Genomic DNA, 14,828 nt, shown 5'->3' with positions numbered 1-14,828 from the left:
GAGAGCCCCGCGTGGCGGACGCTGCAGCAGACGCCGTACTGAGGCGCCCCGAGCCTGCTCCGCCTTGCAGCTCGGTGCGCTCTCGGCACCCGGGCGCCTTGCCCGGTTGCACGGGCGGCTGGCGCACCGCGGCGAGCCGGGCGCAGGACTGGCCAGAGTGGTGTGCGTGAGCGTGTTGCACCGGAGATCTGGGCTGAAGCAGAACCCGGCGGACCGGAGCAGCCATGCTTCCCGGGGTGGGCGTGTTCGGCACCAGCCTCACGGCCCGGGTCATCATCCCGCTGCTGAAAGACGAGGGCTTCGCGGTGAAGGCGCTGTGGGGCCGCACGCAGGAGGAAGCGGAGGAGCTGGCCAAGGAGATGAGCGTCCCCTTCTACACCAGCCGCATTGACGAGGTGCTGCTGCATCAGGACGTGGACTTGGTGTGCATCAACCTGCCGCCGCCCCTCACCAGGCAGATCGCCGTCAAAACCCTGGGTGAGCGACCCCCTCCCCCCTGCCCCCTCCTCTCGAGCCTTCTCTTCCTTCCCCGCTGCTCTTCTGCGCTCGCGCCCTCTCCATCCTCCAGGCTTCCGAGGCATCTCCGCCGGCCCGGGGACCCGAGATGCCACTGGCCACTCGGACCTCCCTCCTTCCTCCTCCCCGGCCTTCCCAGCCTCTGCGCTTCTCTCCTCCCTTCTGGCACCACCTGGACGCGCCTTCCCACGTGTGTGGCGCGGAGGCTGGAGGAGGCGTGTGTTGCTCCTGTCCACCAGGCTGATCCGAGGCTGAGGACTGGGCATGGGCTGCCGTGAGGGAGAGGAAACGCAGTCCCCAGCGTGCCTGGAGCGCCCCGAGTGTGTGCGTGGGTGCGCGCCTGGGAGAGGCGAGTGCGCGCCCAGGAACACCCGAAAGAAGGGGCCCCACACGTGTGCCTGGTTTTCCTGGGGGCGGGAGACTACCTGATCCCGAGCAGCTGTGACGCCCTGCTCGGCCAGTTTGCTTCTTTCTGCTGTTGGTTTGGTGTGAGATTAGAATCTGACGATCNTTTATGGGGACGTCATCCAGAAGGTCATGGGTTAGTAACCACCGGTTTGATAAAACCAGGGGGATTTAGCTCAGGAATTGCCTTGTGCGTGGGTTTGAAATAATAGATCTTGAATTTTTAGGGGATGGACATAGTAGTTTAAGAGGCATGGATGCTTTGCGTGGGGAAAAAGCCCCACGCAGCCCCTTTCACATGGGAGCATGTGATAGTCCTTCCTTAATAACCGTGGGGAAAGTTCCCGAGTCTGATGTTGACAAGCAGGTTGGGAATGAGCTCACCGCGCCTCGCCATCCGGTACCCCCCTCCTCCCCCCCATAAGCCAGGCAGTCTGGACAATCTCAGAGCACACACCAGAAGCCGCTTAGCGTGCCCAGAGCAAAAAGAAGCGCATATTTCGTCCATCCGTCAGCAGTTCTAACTCATACATACCTAAGACAATATCCCAAGAATATCGCTCTCTAACTCTCCCAGAAAGTGTACCGCCCACCCTTGAAAGTTGGAATTTTTATTGTTGAGGAAAGAGACAAAGCTTATGGCCCGGGACGCCACATTAAAGAAGAGTTTCAAGGGAAGGGCAGGGACAGTACCCAGAAGTCAATGGTAATTTATGTAATCTGGGAAGGGCTGTTTTATTTTTTTAACAAGGGGCTTGGGTTTAGGGTAGGCGAAGTGTACGTATATTTTAATGAGCTTCGGAATCCGAAGACAGAAGGCAGAACTCTTTCTTCCTAGAGAACCATTTTTGAAAAAAATTAGGCCATTCTGCTCTTGATTCGGCTGGGACGTCTGATAGAATTCCTCAGGAGGCTGCCCAAGGCTGTCCGTTTTCATGTTAATTTTTATTAAGTTTCTGACCTTTGTTGTTTATTTTCTTTGGCCTTGAATTGAATGTCGTCGGGTTGGGTTCTGGCTCTTCTTTTCTGCTTGATGGAATATAAAGGGTAGCTGACCTTTGGGCTTACAGCGCACCTGTGCATTGTCAAATAGGTCGTAACCCTCCTGTGGCCTAACTCGGTTAGGCCAGTTGGGACCCGCCAGGCCCGTCCTGAGCTCTGTTTTTGCTGGAGAGCTTATGCCTGGTCACATCAGAGAGACCTTGTAACGTCGCTTCTCTCCACTATGGTAGCACAGTCCGGCCGGTCAGCAGCCCCACGGCACGTCACCAGGAGAGTGGCAATTTGGGGGACAAGCGTGGTCCTATTTCCTGACCGTCTCTTACTTCAGTCAAGAGAGCATTTGGGGGCTCAGAGTTGGAAAGAAGTGGCACAAATTGTATGTTTCTGGATACTTCTTACTGGGGGTTCAAAAATCCCCATGACTTTTTTTTTTCCCTTGGCAAGACTAACCTGAGTTACCTCTTCAAAGCCAAGCAAAGAGGCTTACAAAAGAGACTTAGTTTAATAAGCATGACTAAGGAAGAGAGTTTTGTTTATATGTTTTGTAGTAAGTCTTGAACTTTTTTTTTTTTTTTAACTCCTGGTAAATTTTGCAGGTCATATGAGGTCATTTATAATTACAGACAATGAAGGGGGGCATCGACTTTAGATGTGGCTGGACTTCGGTCTCATTGCCCACTTCATCTTTATCGGAAAATCCTTTCACGATGTACCTGCAAGTCTGTAGCGCGATGGTCATCTCGGTGTGCTTTGCTGTCACGGTTAGAGGTTCAGCACACACAACACAGGAAGTGAAACAGCCCAGACAGTTACAGAGCTGGTTTGGCTGTTGGGGGTTTATAGATGCTGGTGTTTGCCTGGAATTGAAACAAGCCAGTCTCGACTGGTCCTAGTGAATTGGCCTTCTTTTGGCAAAGGCTTGGGCTTTGAGTTGCTTGCCCAGCCGTGGCCAGTGTCTAGGGCCCTCTGTTCATACTCCTCCCTGGTCTCAGGCCTGTCAAGGTAAGGGCTAGTCTGGGGACCATTGAGGAATGACACTTGGAATCAATAAAATCAAAGGGCCACCTGGGTGGCTCAGTCGGTTAAGTGTCTGACTCTTGATTTGGGCTCAGGTCGTGATTTCATGGTTCATGAGTTTGAGCTCCGCATTGGGCGCTGCACTGACAGTGTGAGCCTGCTTGGGATTCTCTCTCTCTCTCTCTCTCTCTCTCTCTCTCTCTCTCTCTCTCAAAGAAATAAACTCAAAGAAATAGAATCACATACATCCTCCTTTAATTTCTAAAAATTCCCTTGAAAACCCTACTTTGGCAAACTAGGCATTTCTCTGTGGTAGAGACTTTTCTACCGTTCTTTTTTACAATCTCTCCAGTGCCCAAGGCTGCCTCTTATTGAAAACCTACCGTGTGCCAGGCCGTATGGGAGGTGCAGTGTGGAAAACGTTTCATTTCGTGATGGGAATAGTCCTCTGAGATAGATGTTATCCCCGTTTTACAAGTAAGGCAACTAAAATCCAGTGACCTGAGTGGAATTGCTCAAGGAGATACCACCGGGGGCATGAACACCACCATTCTGCCTTCCTCTTCCATCCCCTAACCTTGCTGCTTTTCTCAGTTCCTTCTCTTGATCGTAGTAGCTCGTGTGAGATGTAGAATTATCCCTTTTTCCTGTTGGGCCCACCCATGGAATTAGTTCTCTCTTGTATCTGTTCCTTTTTTGCTATCATTGCTTCCTCCACAGAAGGAAAGAGGGCCATACCTGGCTGCTGCTGCTGCTTTTTTTTTTTTAATTTTTTAATGTTTATTTTATTTTTGAGACCGAGAGAGACAGAGCTTGAGCGGGGGAGGGGCAGAGAGGGAGACCCAGAATCTCCAGGCTCCGAGCTGACAGCACAGAACCTGACGCGGGGCTCGAACCCACGGACCGCGAGATCATGACTTGAGCCGAAGTCAGCTGCCCAACTGCCCAACCGACTGAGCCACCCAGGCAGCCCCTGGGCTTCTGAAGTAGGCACCAGCCTGCCCCTCCTCCCCACCCCCTCTCTCCATCTTCCACACCGCTGCCAGAATTTCCTTGAAGAACTGCGCACTCGATCATGTCACTGTGTCCCCCTTTCGTCACTCCTAGGAAGAGTCCCAACTGCTTGGCATGTCAGGCAAGGGCTGGCTTTGGATCAGCCTGTCCCGGCTCATACCCTGCTGGCCTTTCTGGAACCCCATGAGCTTCAGCGAAACCCAAAACTACCAGTGTGCTCTTGGACGGACCCTGTTTGATTGTATGTTCATGCCTCTGTCTGGAACACCTTCTGCCTTGGCTTGTGAGGGATGCCTGTCCATCCTGGGAGACTCTGCCCCTGTGTTACCCCCTCCTGGAAGTCTCCCCCTTTCTCCATCTCACCCCTCACGTACCCTATGGTGGTCCCAGCACCACGTGCCCCCATCTTTTTCCCCACCTATTCTAGTGCGTTTGTGTAAAGTTTAAATTTTATTTAGTTATTTTGGATAGGCTTTATATTCACGTGGTAAAAATTTTAAATATGTTTTTAAAGATTTTTAAGACCTTTTTTTACATAGCTGGTACCATTCCATGCCATACGTGCTGTTAATATACTTTCGTCATGCCACCATGTTAGTCTTGAAAAGACACACACACACACACATACACACACCCAACTATACGTATATAAAAAAACCGCATATGATAGTATCCTTGTTCCTATTTTTGGCTGCGTAGTATTTCACTGTAGGGATAAGTCAACATTTATTTTAGCCAGTTCCCTGTTACTCAGCATTTGAGTTATTCCCGATCCTTTGCTTATATAAACATGTAACGAATAGCCTAGAAGCTATGGCATTTTGCGCGCCCACAAATGTGCTTGTAGGATAGATACGCCAGGGGCTGGTCAAAAAGTATGTACTCATTTCCTTTAGCAAAGATGTTGCTAAATTAACCGATGTCTGAAATGACACTGCTCTTTGTGGGTTTCCTCGTACGCCTCTGTCTGCAAGGCCCTTGACTGCCTGGTGCCCAAAGGATGGTCTCACTTGCCTCGTGTATCTGATCAGCACAAGCTCTCAGCCAGCCTTTGGGGTCAGTCTGCACCTGTCTCCAACCTGTCCTGCTGCACCTAGAATGTGCAACGAGCCAAACGCTGGCTCCCTAGGTCTTCTCTTGTTCCTTATCCAGTCTAGACTCTCTACAAGAGGCGAGCGCCATATATCTGTATATACAGCGCATGTCATTCCCCGCTCAGAATCTCTCAGTGCCCGTCTCCCAAGGTACTTGGGCGACATTTGCTTTCTTGGCCTGACCTGGCCCTGCCTAGTAGTCGCTGTCACCTCCTTAGCCACCGTCCACTCTCCCCGGCTCGCTGCCCTCCAGCACCTTGTATCTTTTTCCTCAAACACACCAGCCCCCTGTCCTGAGTCTGGGCCTTTGCAGACAGGCTTTTCCCTCTGCCTGGAAGGCTCTCCCTCCCTCTCTGAATGGCGAGCTCATTCTGACGTTCACCAGTCAGCTGTGAGGTTATGTCAAGAGAGAGGCCTTTCTGAGTCTCCTCTTCCAACCGGAAGTTCTTTCCCACACTTCTCAGTTCTACCTCTACACTCTCTTTACGTTCTTGGTCGCACTGTCGCTGTGTGTGATGCCCCCCTTCATTTGTTTGCTTGCTCTCTTGTTGGGTGTTTAGCTTCCCAACTGGAAAGAAAGTTCTTTGCAGTGGAGCCTATGCTCGCATTGCTCACCGGGGTGGCCTTATCTCCCCTAGACAGTGCCAGGCGCTGAGTCACTTAGTAGGCATCCCGTAAATATTTGCCAAGTGACAAACGAATGCCTACTTAGTGAACGAATGGACGCTCGGGGAAGGCAAAAGGTTATAAACAGGATGGGTCCATCGATAAGGCACGTTTTGTCCTGCGGACAAGTAGCCTGGTGTCTCCCAGACATTCACATGCGGTCTCACCACCTGGAGAGCTTATGAAAAGGCAGATTCTGGGGGTGGGACCCAAGATTCAGAGTTTCTGTCCACGGTGATGTGGGCATTGGGGCAGCCGGACATGGAGATGTGATGATGGCTCTCTGCCTTTTGGGAAAACAAGACCAACTTACCAACTTCGCCATGAATAATTAACCTGCTGGGGGTGGAGGGGTGGGGGGGAGGGACTGTGCTAAAGTATCTGTTGCCTTTGTGTGTGATATGACGACCTCTGTTTTCCTGGTCCCTGCCCCAGTTTTTGGAAACGGGGGGTGGGGGAGGAAGCCTCTTCGCGGGACGGAAGGCCCCTTTGGGATGGCGCTTAAGGCTGTGGAGTTTCGTTGAGCTTTGACGGTGCTGCACATTGACCTTGGCCTGACTTGTGCGGCATCCTGCCTGGAGCTCCATGCCCTTTCCCACCCCTACGTCGCAGTGTCCACAGTTGCCCAGGGTGGACACGGGCTGCCGGGCCGGAAAACGGGGACGGTCGGCGTTGCCACGCACGCAGAGAGACAGCTGTAGCTAATCAGACGTCGCTTTTGTACTTGGTAGTCACCATTCTGAGATCCCAGCAGAACCCACATTTCTAGCTCCCCCTCGAAGTCTCTTCTGGATGTTTTTCTCTCCGAACACAGGGTGGAAAAGGCACTTGCGTTTTTCTCTCCCGAGTTTCTGCCCGCTCAGCACTGAGAGCAGTGGTTTTGGTCTCTGAATTTGCCGGAGGGTTGAGGGAGCCTTAGGGCATCATGTCCATGCAGAAATGACTCTGTACTGTTAGGAAAAGCCAAGGCTCACCAACCCCAATTCATCTAACTGAAATTAGGTGCAGCTGGGTGATTATTTTGCTGATGACCTCTGGCTTGGAAAACGTACGATTCTGCAGAAGTTGAAATTGAAGTGAGAAAAAGCCAAATGAAGAAACTGGACATTTTGATCCCGAAACTAGGGAAGAATTAAAAAAAAAATGGTGGAAGTAAATAGCTTGTTTTAAAGGTTTCACCAAGAAGGAAATACACGGGTAATTAGTTATATATTTTGATGGAGGGTAGTCGTGGCCCGTCATTGTAGACGAGATTGTGATTCACAGAACTGCTGCTGATGGAGTAGCTTGGCAGGACACAGCTGTGTAATCATCCTTGCCGAGCCTCAGTTTTCTGGCCAATAAGATGGACTTAAAGATATTACCCTAGGGGGCGCCTGAGTGGCTCAGTTGGTTAAGTGTCCGACTCTTGATTTCAGCTCAGGTCGTGATCTGATAGCCATGAGACTGAGCCCCATGTCGGGCTCTGTGCTGGGTGTGGAACCTGCTTAAGATTTCTCTCTCCTCTTCTCCCTCTGCCTCCTACCAAGCTTGTTCTCTCTCTCTCTAAAAAAAAAAAAAAAAAAAAAGATACTATCATACAAGGTTGGTATGACAATTAAAATGAGAGGGGTGTGTGTAAAGAGCCCACGCCCCCCACCCGTTCTCTGAATAAACTCTATAAATGTTATTCTATTTCTTCTTGATGTGATCAATTCTTCAACCTATTCCAAATGGTACCTTTTTTTTTTTTAATTTAATTTGAGAGTGCAAGAGCATAAGCAGGGGAGAGGCGCAGAGGGAAAGAGAATCCCAGGCAGGTTCCATGCTTAATACAGAGCCTGACGCGGGGCTCTCTCCCACAATCCTGGGATCATGACCTGAGCTGAAATCAGGAGTTGGATGCTCAACTGACTGAGCCACCCAGGCACCCTCCCCCACCCCCGGTACTTTTGAAGATTTGTGTTTCATACTTTAAAAGAGGTGATTCTCTCCTGCTAGATTCAGGAAATACAGTTGAAAGTTATTATTATCCTTTTTTTAGAGGAAATGTGCATAAGCCAAGCTCCACATGTGGAATTTGCTGAGAATCCAGTACTTGCTTCATAGATACATGATCTAGAAGGTGCTGATGGTGTTCCCAGGACCTCACCAAGCTCCTGCGGAGATTTATCATCCCCTGTGAGAAGGATGCCAGGTCCTCACGGGGCTTAGGGGCAGGGCCGTAGCTGAGGTCTCAGGAGGTGCCTGGAAACTATGAACTGGAATTTTATCATTTTGTGCTTTGCTTCTCTCCATGTGTTGTCCTCATCACCGGTCCTTCTTTTTCTTCTTTTTTTTAAACATTCATTTTTGAAGGAGAAGGACAAGAGCATGAGATGGGAGGGGCAGAGAGAGAGGGAGACAGAATCGAAGCAGGCTCCAGGCTCTGAGCCGTCAGCACAGAGCCCGATGTGGGGCTCGAACTCCAAACGGCAAGATCACGACCTGAGCCGAGGTCGAACGTTTAACGGACTGAGCCACCCAGGCGCCCCTCCCCTGTCCCTCTTCAGACCAGCCTTCTCTGCTTCCTGGGTCCACGTGGTGGACAGAACACCAAATATGGTGGCCGGGACTCCCAAATACAGATACCACCGGTCCCCACTTCCCGTTGTCCCCGCTGCGTCTGAGGCTTGCCCCTGGCTTGGTCCTTCGGAGGTTATCTTGTAACGTGGGGGACCCTCTCCTGCAGGGAAGTGGGGGTGGAGGGGTTACGAGCGGTCAGCCCGAGCTGGGCCACACTCCCACACGGTGCTGATTCTAAGCACACACACTCGGGAGAAGGTTTTACCAGTGTAGATATTTCTTGATATTGTAAGTTCTTTAGCCGCATTCTTGAAATAGACATTTGGCATTTTGCTGCTTGTATAAGAACCACAGTAGAACAGCGGGAAGAAGAAAGACGCGTGTGATGATCCAATGCCAACCTGGTCGTCATTATTATTAAAGTCAGGGTGTGCGTGTTTGTAAAATAAGCGATGGGAGAGTGGATACCCTTGACTGGCTGCACGGAGTGTTAGGGCTGTGTATCTCCTGCTAGGCGCGTGCCTGCAGCGGCCTGCCCTGAGGCATAGACGCTTTGTGCCCAAGTGTGAGCATAGGGCCTCCAAGGAGTCAGGAGTCAGGAAGCAGATAGAGGTCCCTGGGGAAGAGGAATTCATAGCTTCAGACCGCCTGCACACCGGAAACCGTAGCATCCACTCTTCCTTAGGTCTCCAGCCTGCTAGTCTGCCTTGCAAATTTTGGACCTACGGGTCCCCATAATTGCATGAACCAGTTCCTTAAAAAGAAACCTACCTTATTCTCCCTCCCCCGCCCACCGTCCCTCCCTCCCTCCCTCCCTCCTCTTCCCTTCCCCCCTTTTCTTCCTCTCTCCCACTCTTCCCCTTTCCCTTTCTCTCCCCTCCATCCCCATCCACCGCCCACCCTGTTTTGGTTCTGTTTCTTTGGAGTACTCTGATGAACACGGATTTTGCCTGGGTCACGTCCACTTGGCCAGGCAAGCCGGGCAGTGCCACCTCTGGCAGATGTGTCACACAAGCGTGGGGCTGGCAAGGCTCGTTGGTGCTGAAGCTGTTCTGTTGAGTTCAGCGGTGAGTGTGGGCCCCGAGGAGAGCGCTGTGAGCGTTGTCCTCTAAAAAAAATTTTTTTTTAGTATTTATTTATTATTGAGAAACAGAGATCATGAACAGAGGAGGGGCAGAGAGAAGGGGAGACACAGAATCTGAAAGCAGCCTCCAGGCTCTGAGCTATCAGCACAGAGCCTGACGCAGGGCTCGAACCCACAAACTGAGAGATCATAACCTGAGCTAAAGTCGGACGCTTAACCCACTGAGCCACCCAGGTGCCCCAAGCCTTGTCTTCTAGGACAGGAAGACCCTGAAGGCAAAAGATCTGTTTGGTTTAAGACTCCACCGGGGGGGAAATTGGGGGAAAAGGCTTTAGAACCCTCACTGCTGAGAGCCGCATGGACCCATTACCCTGCCCAGTTCCTCCTCTGTCAGCAGGGCTTTGGGGAAGCTGGCTTCTCAGGTTTAAGCAAGCTTAGGACGCCTTGGAGTTTATTTAGACTTTCCTTGAGAATTGTTAATGCTCTGTGAGTATTTAAACATGCAGAAAAAAACTTGACCTTCAAATGATAGGAATTGTTTTTGAAAATTTCTAATGTCCAACTGCAATAGCTTTTATGGTAGTCAGAGGCTCTTCAGTTAGCATAATACCTCTAAATTGAAACTGTAGAGTTTCGAAGCTCCGTGAAGTTGGGATGTAGCTTTTAAATTGCTTTTTTTAAATAGCTTTATTGAGATAAGCTTTGTGTATCACGAGAGTCACCCGTTGAGATTCAGTGGCTTCTAGTCAATGTATACTGTCGTGCAAAAACTTTTAAAAACACTTCCAACATCCCAGAAAGTTTCCTCATGTCTCTTTGAGGCTGGTCCCCATTCTCGCCCCAACCCCCTGGCAGCCACAGATGTGTTTTGTCTCTATTGTTTGCTTTTCCTAGAAATCTCACATAAATGAAACATAAATGTACTATGTAGTCTTCTGTGTCTGCTTCTTTCACTTTGCGTGTTTTTGATGTTCATCTATGTCGTTGCATCTGTCAGAAATCCATTCCTTTCTTTATTGCTGAGTAATATTTGAGTAAAATACAACATTTTGTTCAACCAGTCACCGTTTGATGGATGTCTGTACTTCTTCCAGTTCTTAGCTATTTTTTTTTTTAAGTTTATTCATTTTGAGAGAGCGAGAGAGAGCCCATGAGCAAGAGCTGGGGAGGGGGCAGAGAGGAGAGAGAGAATCCCAAGCAGGTTCTGCACTGTCAGAGCAGAGCCCAATGCGGACTTTGAACTCACAAATCTCGCGATCATGACCTGATCTGAAATGAAGTGTCCGACACTTAACTGACTGAGCCCCCCAGGTGCCCCCAAGTTTTAGCTATTATGAATAATGCTGTGAACATTTGCATACAAGTCTTTTGTAGACCCAGGCTTTTTTTTGCTACTTCTCTTGGGTACATATCTAAGAGGGAAATTGCTGGGTTGTATGGTCTGTATATATTTACCTTTTTACATATGTACCTTATATGTACCATTCTATATTCCCACCCGCTATGTAGGGATATTCTAATTTCTTTCCACCGTCACCAACACTTGATATGGGGAGCCGTTTTGAGTAGAGGCATGATAGTGCATAGTTCTAACTCATTACGACTTTGATTTGTATTTCCCCAATGACTAATGATGTTGAAAGTTTCTCGAGTGATCATTAGCCAGTCCTGTGTCTTCAGATTCCTTGAGCCATTTTCAAGTGAATTTTCTTCTTCCTATTGAGTTGTAAGCATTGATTTTGTGATCTTGTTCCGTTGGGATAGAGTTTTTTTTTGTGTGTTTTTTTTTTGAATACTCTCCTTTCTTTTTGATCTTGGAACTAGATACAGCTGAACGAATTCTTCAACCCGACTAAAATTAGCTTTCCCAAATATTCATGGAAATAGTTCATTATTTAGAAAAGCAAGACAGCCATGTGAGCGGATGCTGAGGTCTTGGGTAGCAGCACTGCCCCAGGCCCTGATAATGCTCTGAAAATTCTTGTTTTGTTTTTTCCCCAAATGTTTATTTTGAGAGAGAGAGAGAGAGTGCGCGCGCGCCAGCGCAAGCGCACATGCGTGAGCATGAGTGAGGGAGGGACAGAGAGAGACTCCCAAGCAGGCTCTGTGCTGTCAACACAGAGCCCAACACGGGGCTGGATCCCACGAACCATGAGATCGTGACCTGACACAAAATCGGTTGGTCAACCTCTTGAACCACCCAGGCGCCCCTGCACCGAATGTTCAGGTTTCCAATTTGAAGAATATCTGAGGTGGTCCGGGATATTTTAGTTGCTTATTCTGCCCAGTGTCTGGAGAATGCTTCTCTTCTTCATTCATTTTTATGTAACAAATGCCCCTGAATGCCTATAGCACCGCGTTAGCTGTGACCAGCCGTGCCTCACATAGTAAGATACGGTCTTTGTTCTTGACAGAAGATAAGCATATGCACACACACACACCACAGTGCAGTAAAATGTATGATTAAGTAGGGTGAATTGTATACAGAAAGGCCAGGTGCTTGCCTAAGGCAGTTGAATAACCCCAAATATCAGTATTGGATTAAGGGTCAGCCACCTACGTAGCCTCCCAGTGCCCATCCGCAAAGGATATTAAAATGAAAGAGAGGGGCGCCTGGGTGGCTTAGTCGGTTAAGTGTCCGACTTTCGCTTAGGTCATGATCTCGCAGTTCGTGGGTTCGAGCCCCGCGTCGGGCTCTGTGCTGACTGCCAGCTCGGAGCCTGGAGCCTATTTCAGATTCTGTGTCTCCCTCTCTCTCTGACCCTCCCCTGCTCACGCTGTCTCTCTCTCTCTCTCTCTCTCTCTCCTAGAAATAAATAAAAATATAAAAAAAAAAAAGAAGGAGAAAAGGTAGAGGAAAAAACCCAGAGAATTCCCCTCACCAAAAGTGCTATGTGCATGGATAGGAGACTCAGAGCAGAGTGAGATCTGGAGGGGCAGCCTCTAATAGGTGGTGAATTACCACCTTGCCGTCTTCTAGAAGGGCTGGATCTAGAGGCTGGATGAAGTTCACTGCCGAGCTCTGGTTTTGCTGAGTGGGGAACTTGGGTTTGAGGTTAGCGATAAAACGAACAGGGCCTGTGAGGAAAGGCCACGCTGGTCCCCAGGGCCCTTCTCCTCAGGCAGCGTGGGTCCCTGAGGAGGCCATCCTGCAGATAATGCCTGCTGCCTGGAAGCTGAGGGAAGAGGAATTCCTGAGAGCCGGGAGGGTCCAGGAGGACCTCCTGGAGGTGGTGGGGTTTATACTGGACCCAGGAGAGGGGGTAGGATTTAAATAATTGAAAAGGAAGATGAAGAAGGTTTTATGATGTAAAATCCTTTTCAAGGAACCACCTGGTTCTAGAACAACACTCTGAGGAAAAATGTGTTTCCTATGATTGAGCGCTTAGGACAAAGAGGAGTTTAAGAATGCCCAAAATTTAGGGGCACCTGGGTGACTCAGTTGGTTAAGCGTCCAGCTTCGGCTCAGATCATGATATCACGGTTCATGAGTTCGAGCCGTGTGTCGGGCTCTGTGCTGACAGCTCAGCACCTGGAGCCTGCTTGGGATTCTGCGTCTCCCCCTCTCTGCCCCGCTCCCACTTGCACTCTGTCTCTCTTAAAAATAAATAAACATTTAAAAAATTAAATTAAAAAAAGAATGTCCAAAATTAAAAAAAAAAAAGTGTTCTCATCTAGAATGAAGAAAAAATTTTTTTTTGTTGCCAGCTAATTCACCCCCCCTGCCCCGCCCCCTGCCGCATCAGCAGGAAGTTCCACTTCTTTCTCTCCCCTCAATTCCAAATGGTGACAGTCCCAGATGACACAGCTCTGGGGGAGGCAAGGAAACAGCTTGCAGTATCAGTGGAAAGAACGCCCTTGAGAGGAACACAAATGGCCGCCTCATACGGTGTGAAAAGAGCTGGAAAAATCCATTCAGCGAGAGACTTTGTAAAGACAGAAGCTGCCTGTGCAGTGGAGCTGGGGGCTGTGCTGTGGTAGAGAGTGGGGTCAACTGAGCAGAGGGGGGCCCGTGCAGTTTCTGGGTCCGTGGGTGTCCCTGTGTGTACCGGGGAGCCCCTTTTGGGTATAAGGGTCCGTGCTGGGGCGGGGCTGTGATGCCCTGCACAAGGAAGGACGTAGGAATCTCCTTGGAGAAGGACGCTCCGCGCATGACATGTGGACGCACCTGTCAACCTCAGGAGGCCAGGGCTCCCAGGGTTGTGAGACTATTGGAGCTTAGTCAGCTTTGCTGTCGGGGGAAATGGTTAAAAAAATTTTTTTTTCTAATGTCTATTCATGTTTTGAGAGACAGAGACAGAGCGTGAGCAGGGGAGGGGCAGAGAGAGAGGGAGACATAGAATGCAAAGCAGGCTCCAGGCTCCGAGCCATCAGCACAGAGCCCGGCGCGGGAACTGTGAGATCATGACCTGAGCAGAAGTCGGACGCTTAACCCGACAAAGCCACCCAGGCTCCCGTTCCCTTGGTCAGCTATTTATTGAGCACCAGCTGTATACCAGGCACTGTCTAGATCCATGCTTTGCAATATACTAGCCATTAGCTGTACCCTTGTATGTAGCTTTTTTTTTTAAGTGGCTCTTTAAATGTACATAAATTAAAACTAAATCAAGTAAGCCCCTCAGTGCCTCAGTTGCTGTAGCCGCATTTCAAGTCCTTGAGGGTCCCGTGTGGCTGGCTGATGGCTTCCATATTGGGCAGTGTGGCATAGAACCTTTCCGTCATTGTAGAAAGTTCTGTCGGGTGGTGCTAATCGAGACGGGGGATACAGTGGTGAACATAGCACTCATTTATGCTCCATCTAGATGCGGAATCTTGAGAAATGCAAACTTTTGGGTGTGTTTCCTTTTCTCCCACGAATAGGATGATAGTCTACACAGTGTGTATGGTCTCATGAGTAATTTGTAGAAGTTTAATGAGTTGTGGGCATGACTTTCTCTGTTATTAGTAAGGACTCTATTATTATTTAAAAAAAAATTTAATGTTTATTTTTAAGAGAGAGAGACAGAGTGTGAGTGGGGGAGGGGCAGAGGGAGACAAGAATCGGAAGCAGGCTCCAGGCTCTGAGCTGTCAGCATAAAACCTGACGTGGGACTTGACTCCACGAATGGGGCGAGATCATGACCTGAGCCGAAGTCAGACGCTTAACCAGCTGAGCCACCCAGGTGCCCCAAACCAATACCCGTTTCTGTGACCATTGCTTGGGGCACCGGGACTTGAAATCCTAGCTAATCAGCGCTTGGGGAGGGAGTGGTGAGTGTGCCTTGGTGAGGGTGTGAGCCCACGCTTGCCCAGTGTGCCTCCCACAGAATGTCGCTTGCCCGAAGCCAAGGGCAAAGCAGGGATTGCAGATGACTTGTTACTGACATGTGTCATTCGCAGCTCGTCTCATCTCCTGCATGAATATGAATAATCCAAAGCGGGTGGTGGAAAGCGAGACTTTTTCCTGCTCTGTCGCATCCCCTTTGCGAATAGCGCGCTGAGGCCCC

General features: G+C 49.7%; 1 protein-coding gene across 1 annotated transcript in view; it reads left to right on the top strand.

The window, feature by feature from the left end:
• The first annotated feature begins 14 nt into the window (after window positions 1-14).
• The window catches only part of GFOD1 (Gfo/Idh/MocA-like oxidoreductase domain containing 1), a 113,372-nt gene continuing 98,558 nt past the window's right edge, over window positions 15-14,828 (top strand). The window contains exon 1 of the mRNA XM_077770109.1: window positions 15-477. Within this exon, the coding sequence (XP_077626235.1) occupies window positions 225-477 (253 nt within the window). The 5' untranslated portion in view covers window positions 15-224. The remainder of the gene's footprint in view (window positions 478-14,828) is intronic.

This window comes from Crocuta crocuta, unplaced genomic scaffold (assembly GCF_008692635.1).
Source record: "Crocuta crocuta isolate KB4526 unplaced genomic scaffold, BGI_CrCroc_1.0 scaffold24, whole genome shotgun sequence".
Classification (NCBI taxonomy): Eukaryota; Metazoa; Chordata; class Mammalia; order Carnivora; family Hyaenidae; genus Crocuta; species Crocuta crocuta.
This window is presented reverse-complemented; position numbering and strand designations above follow the sequence as displayed.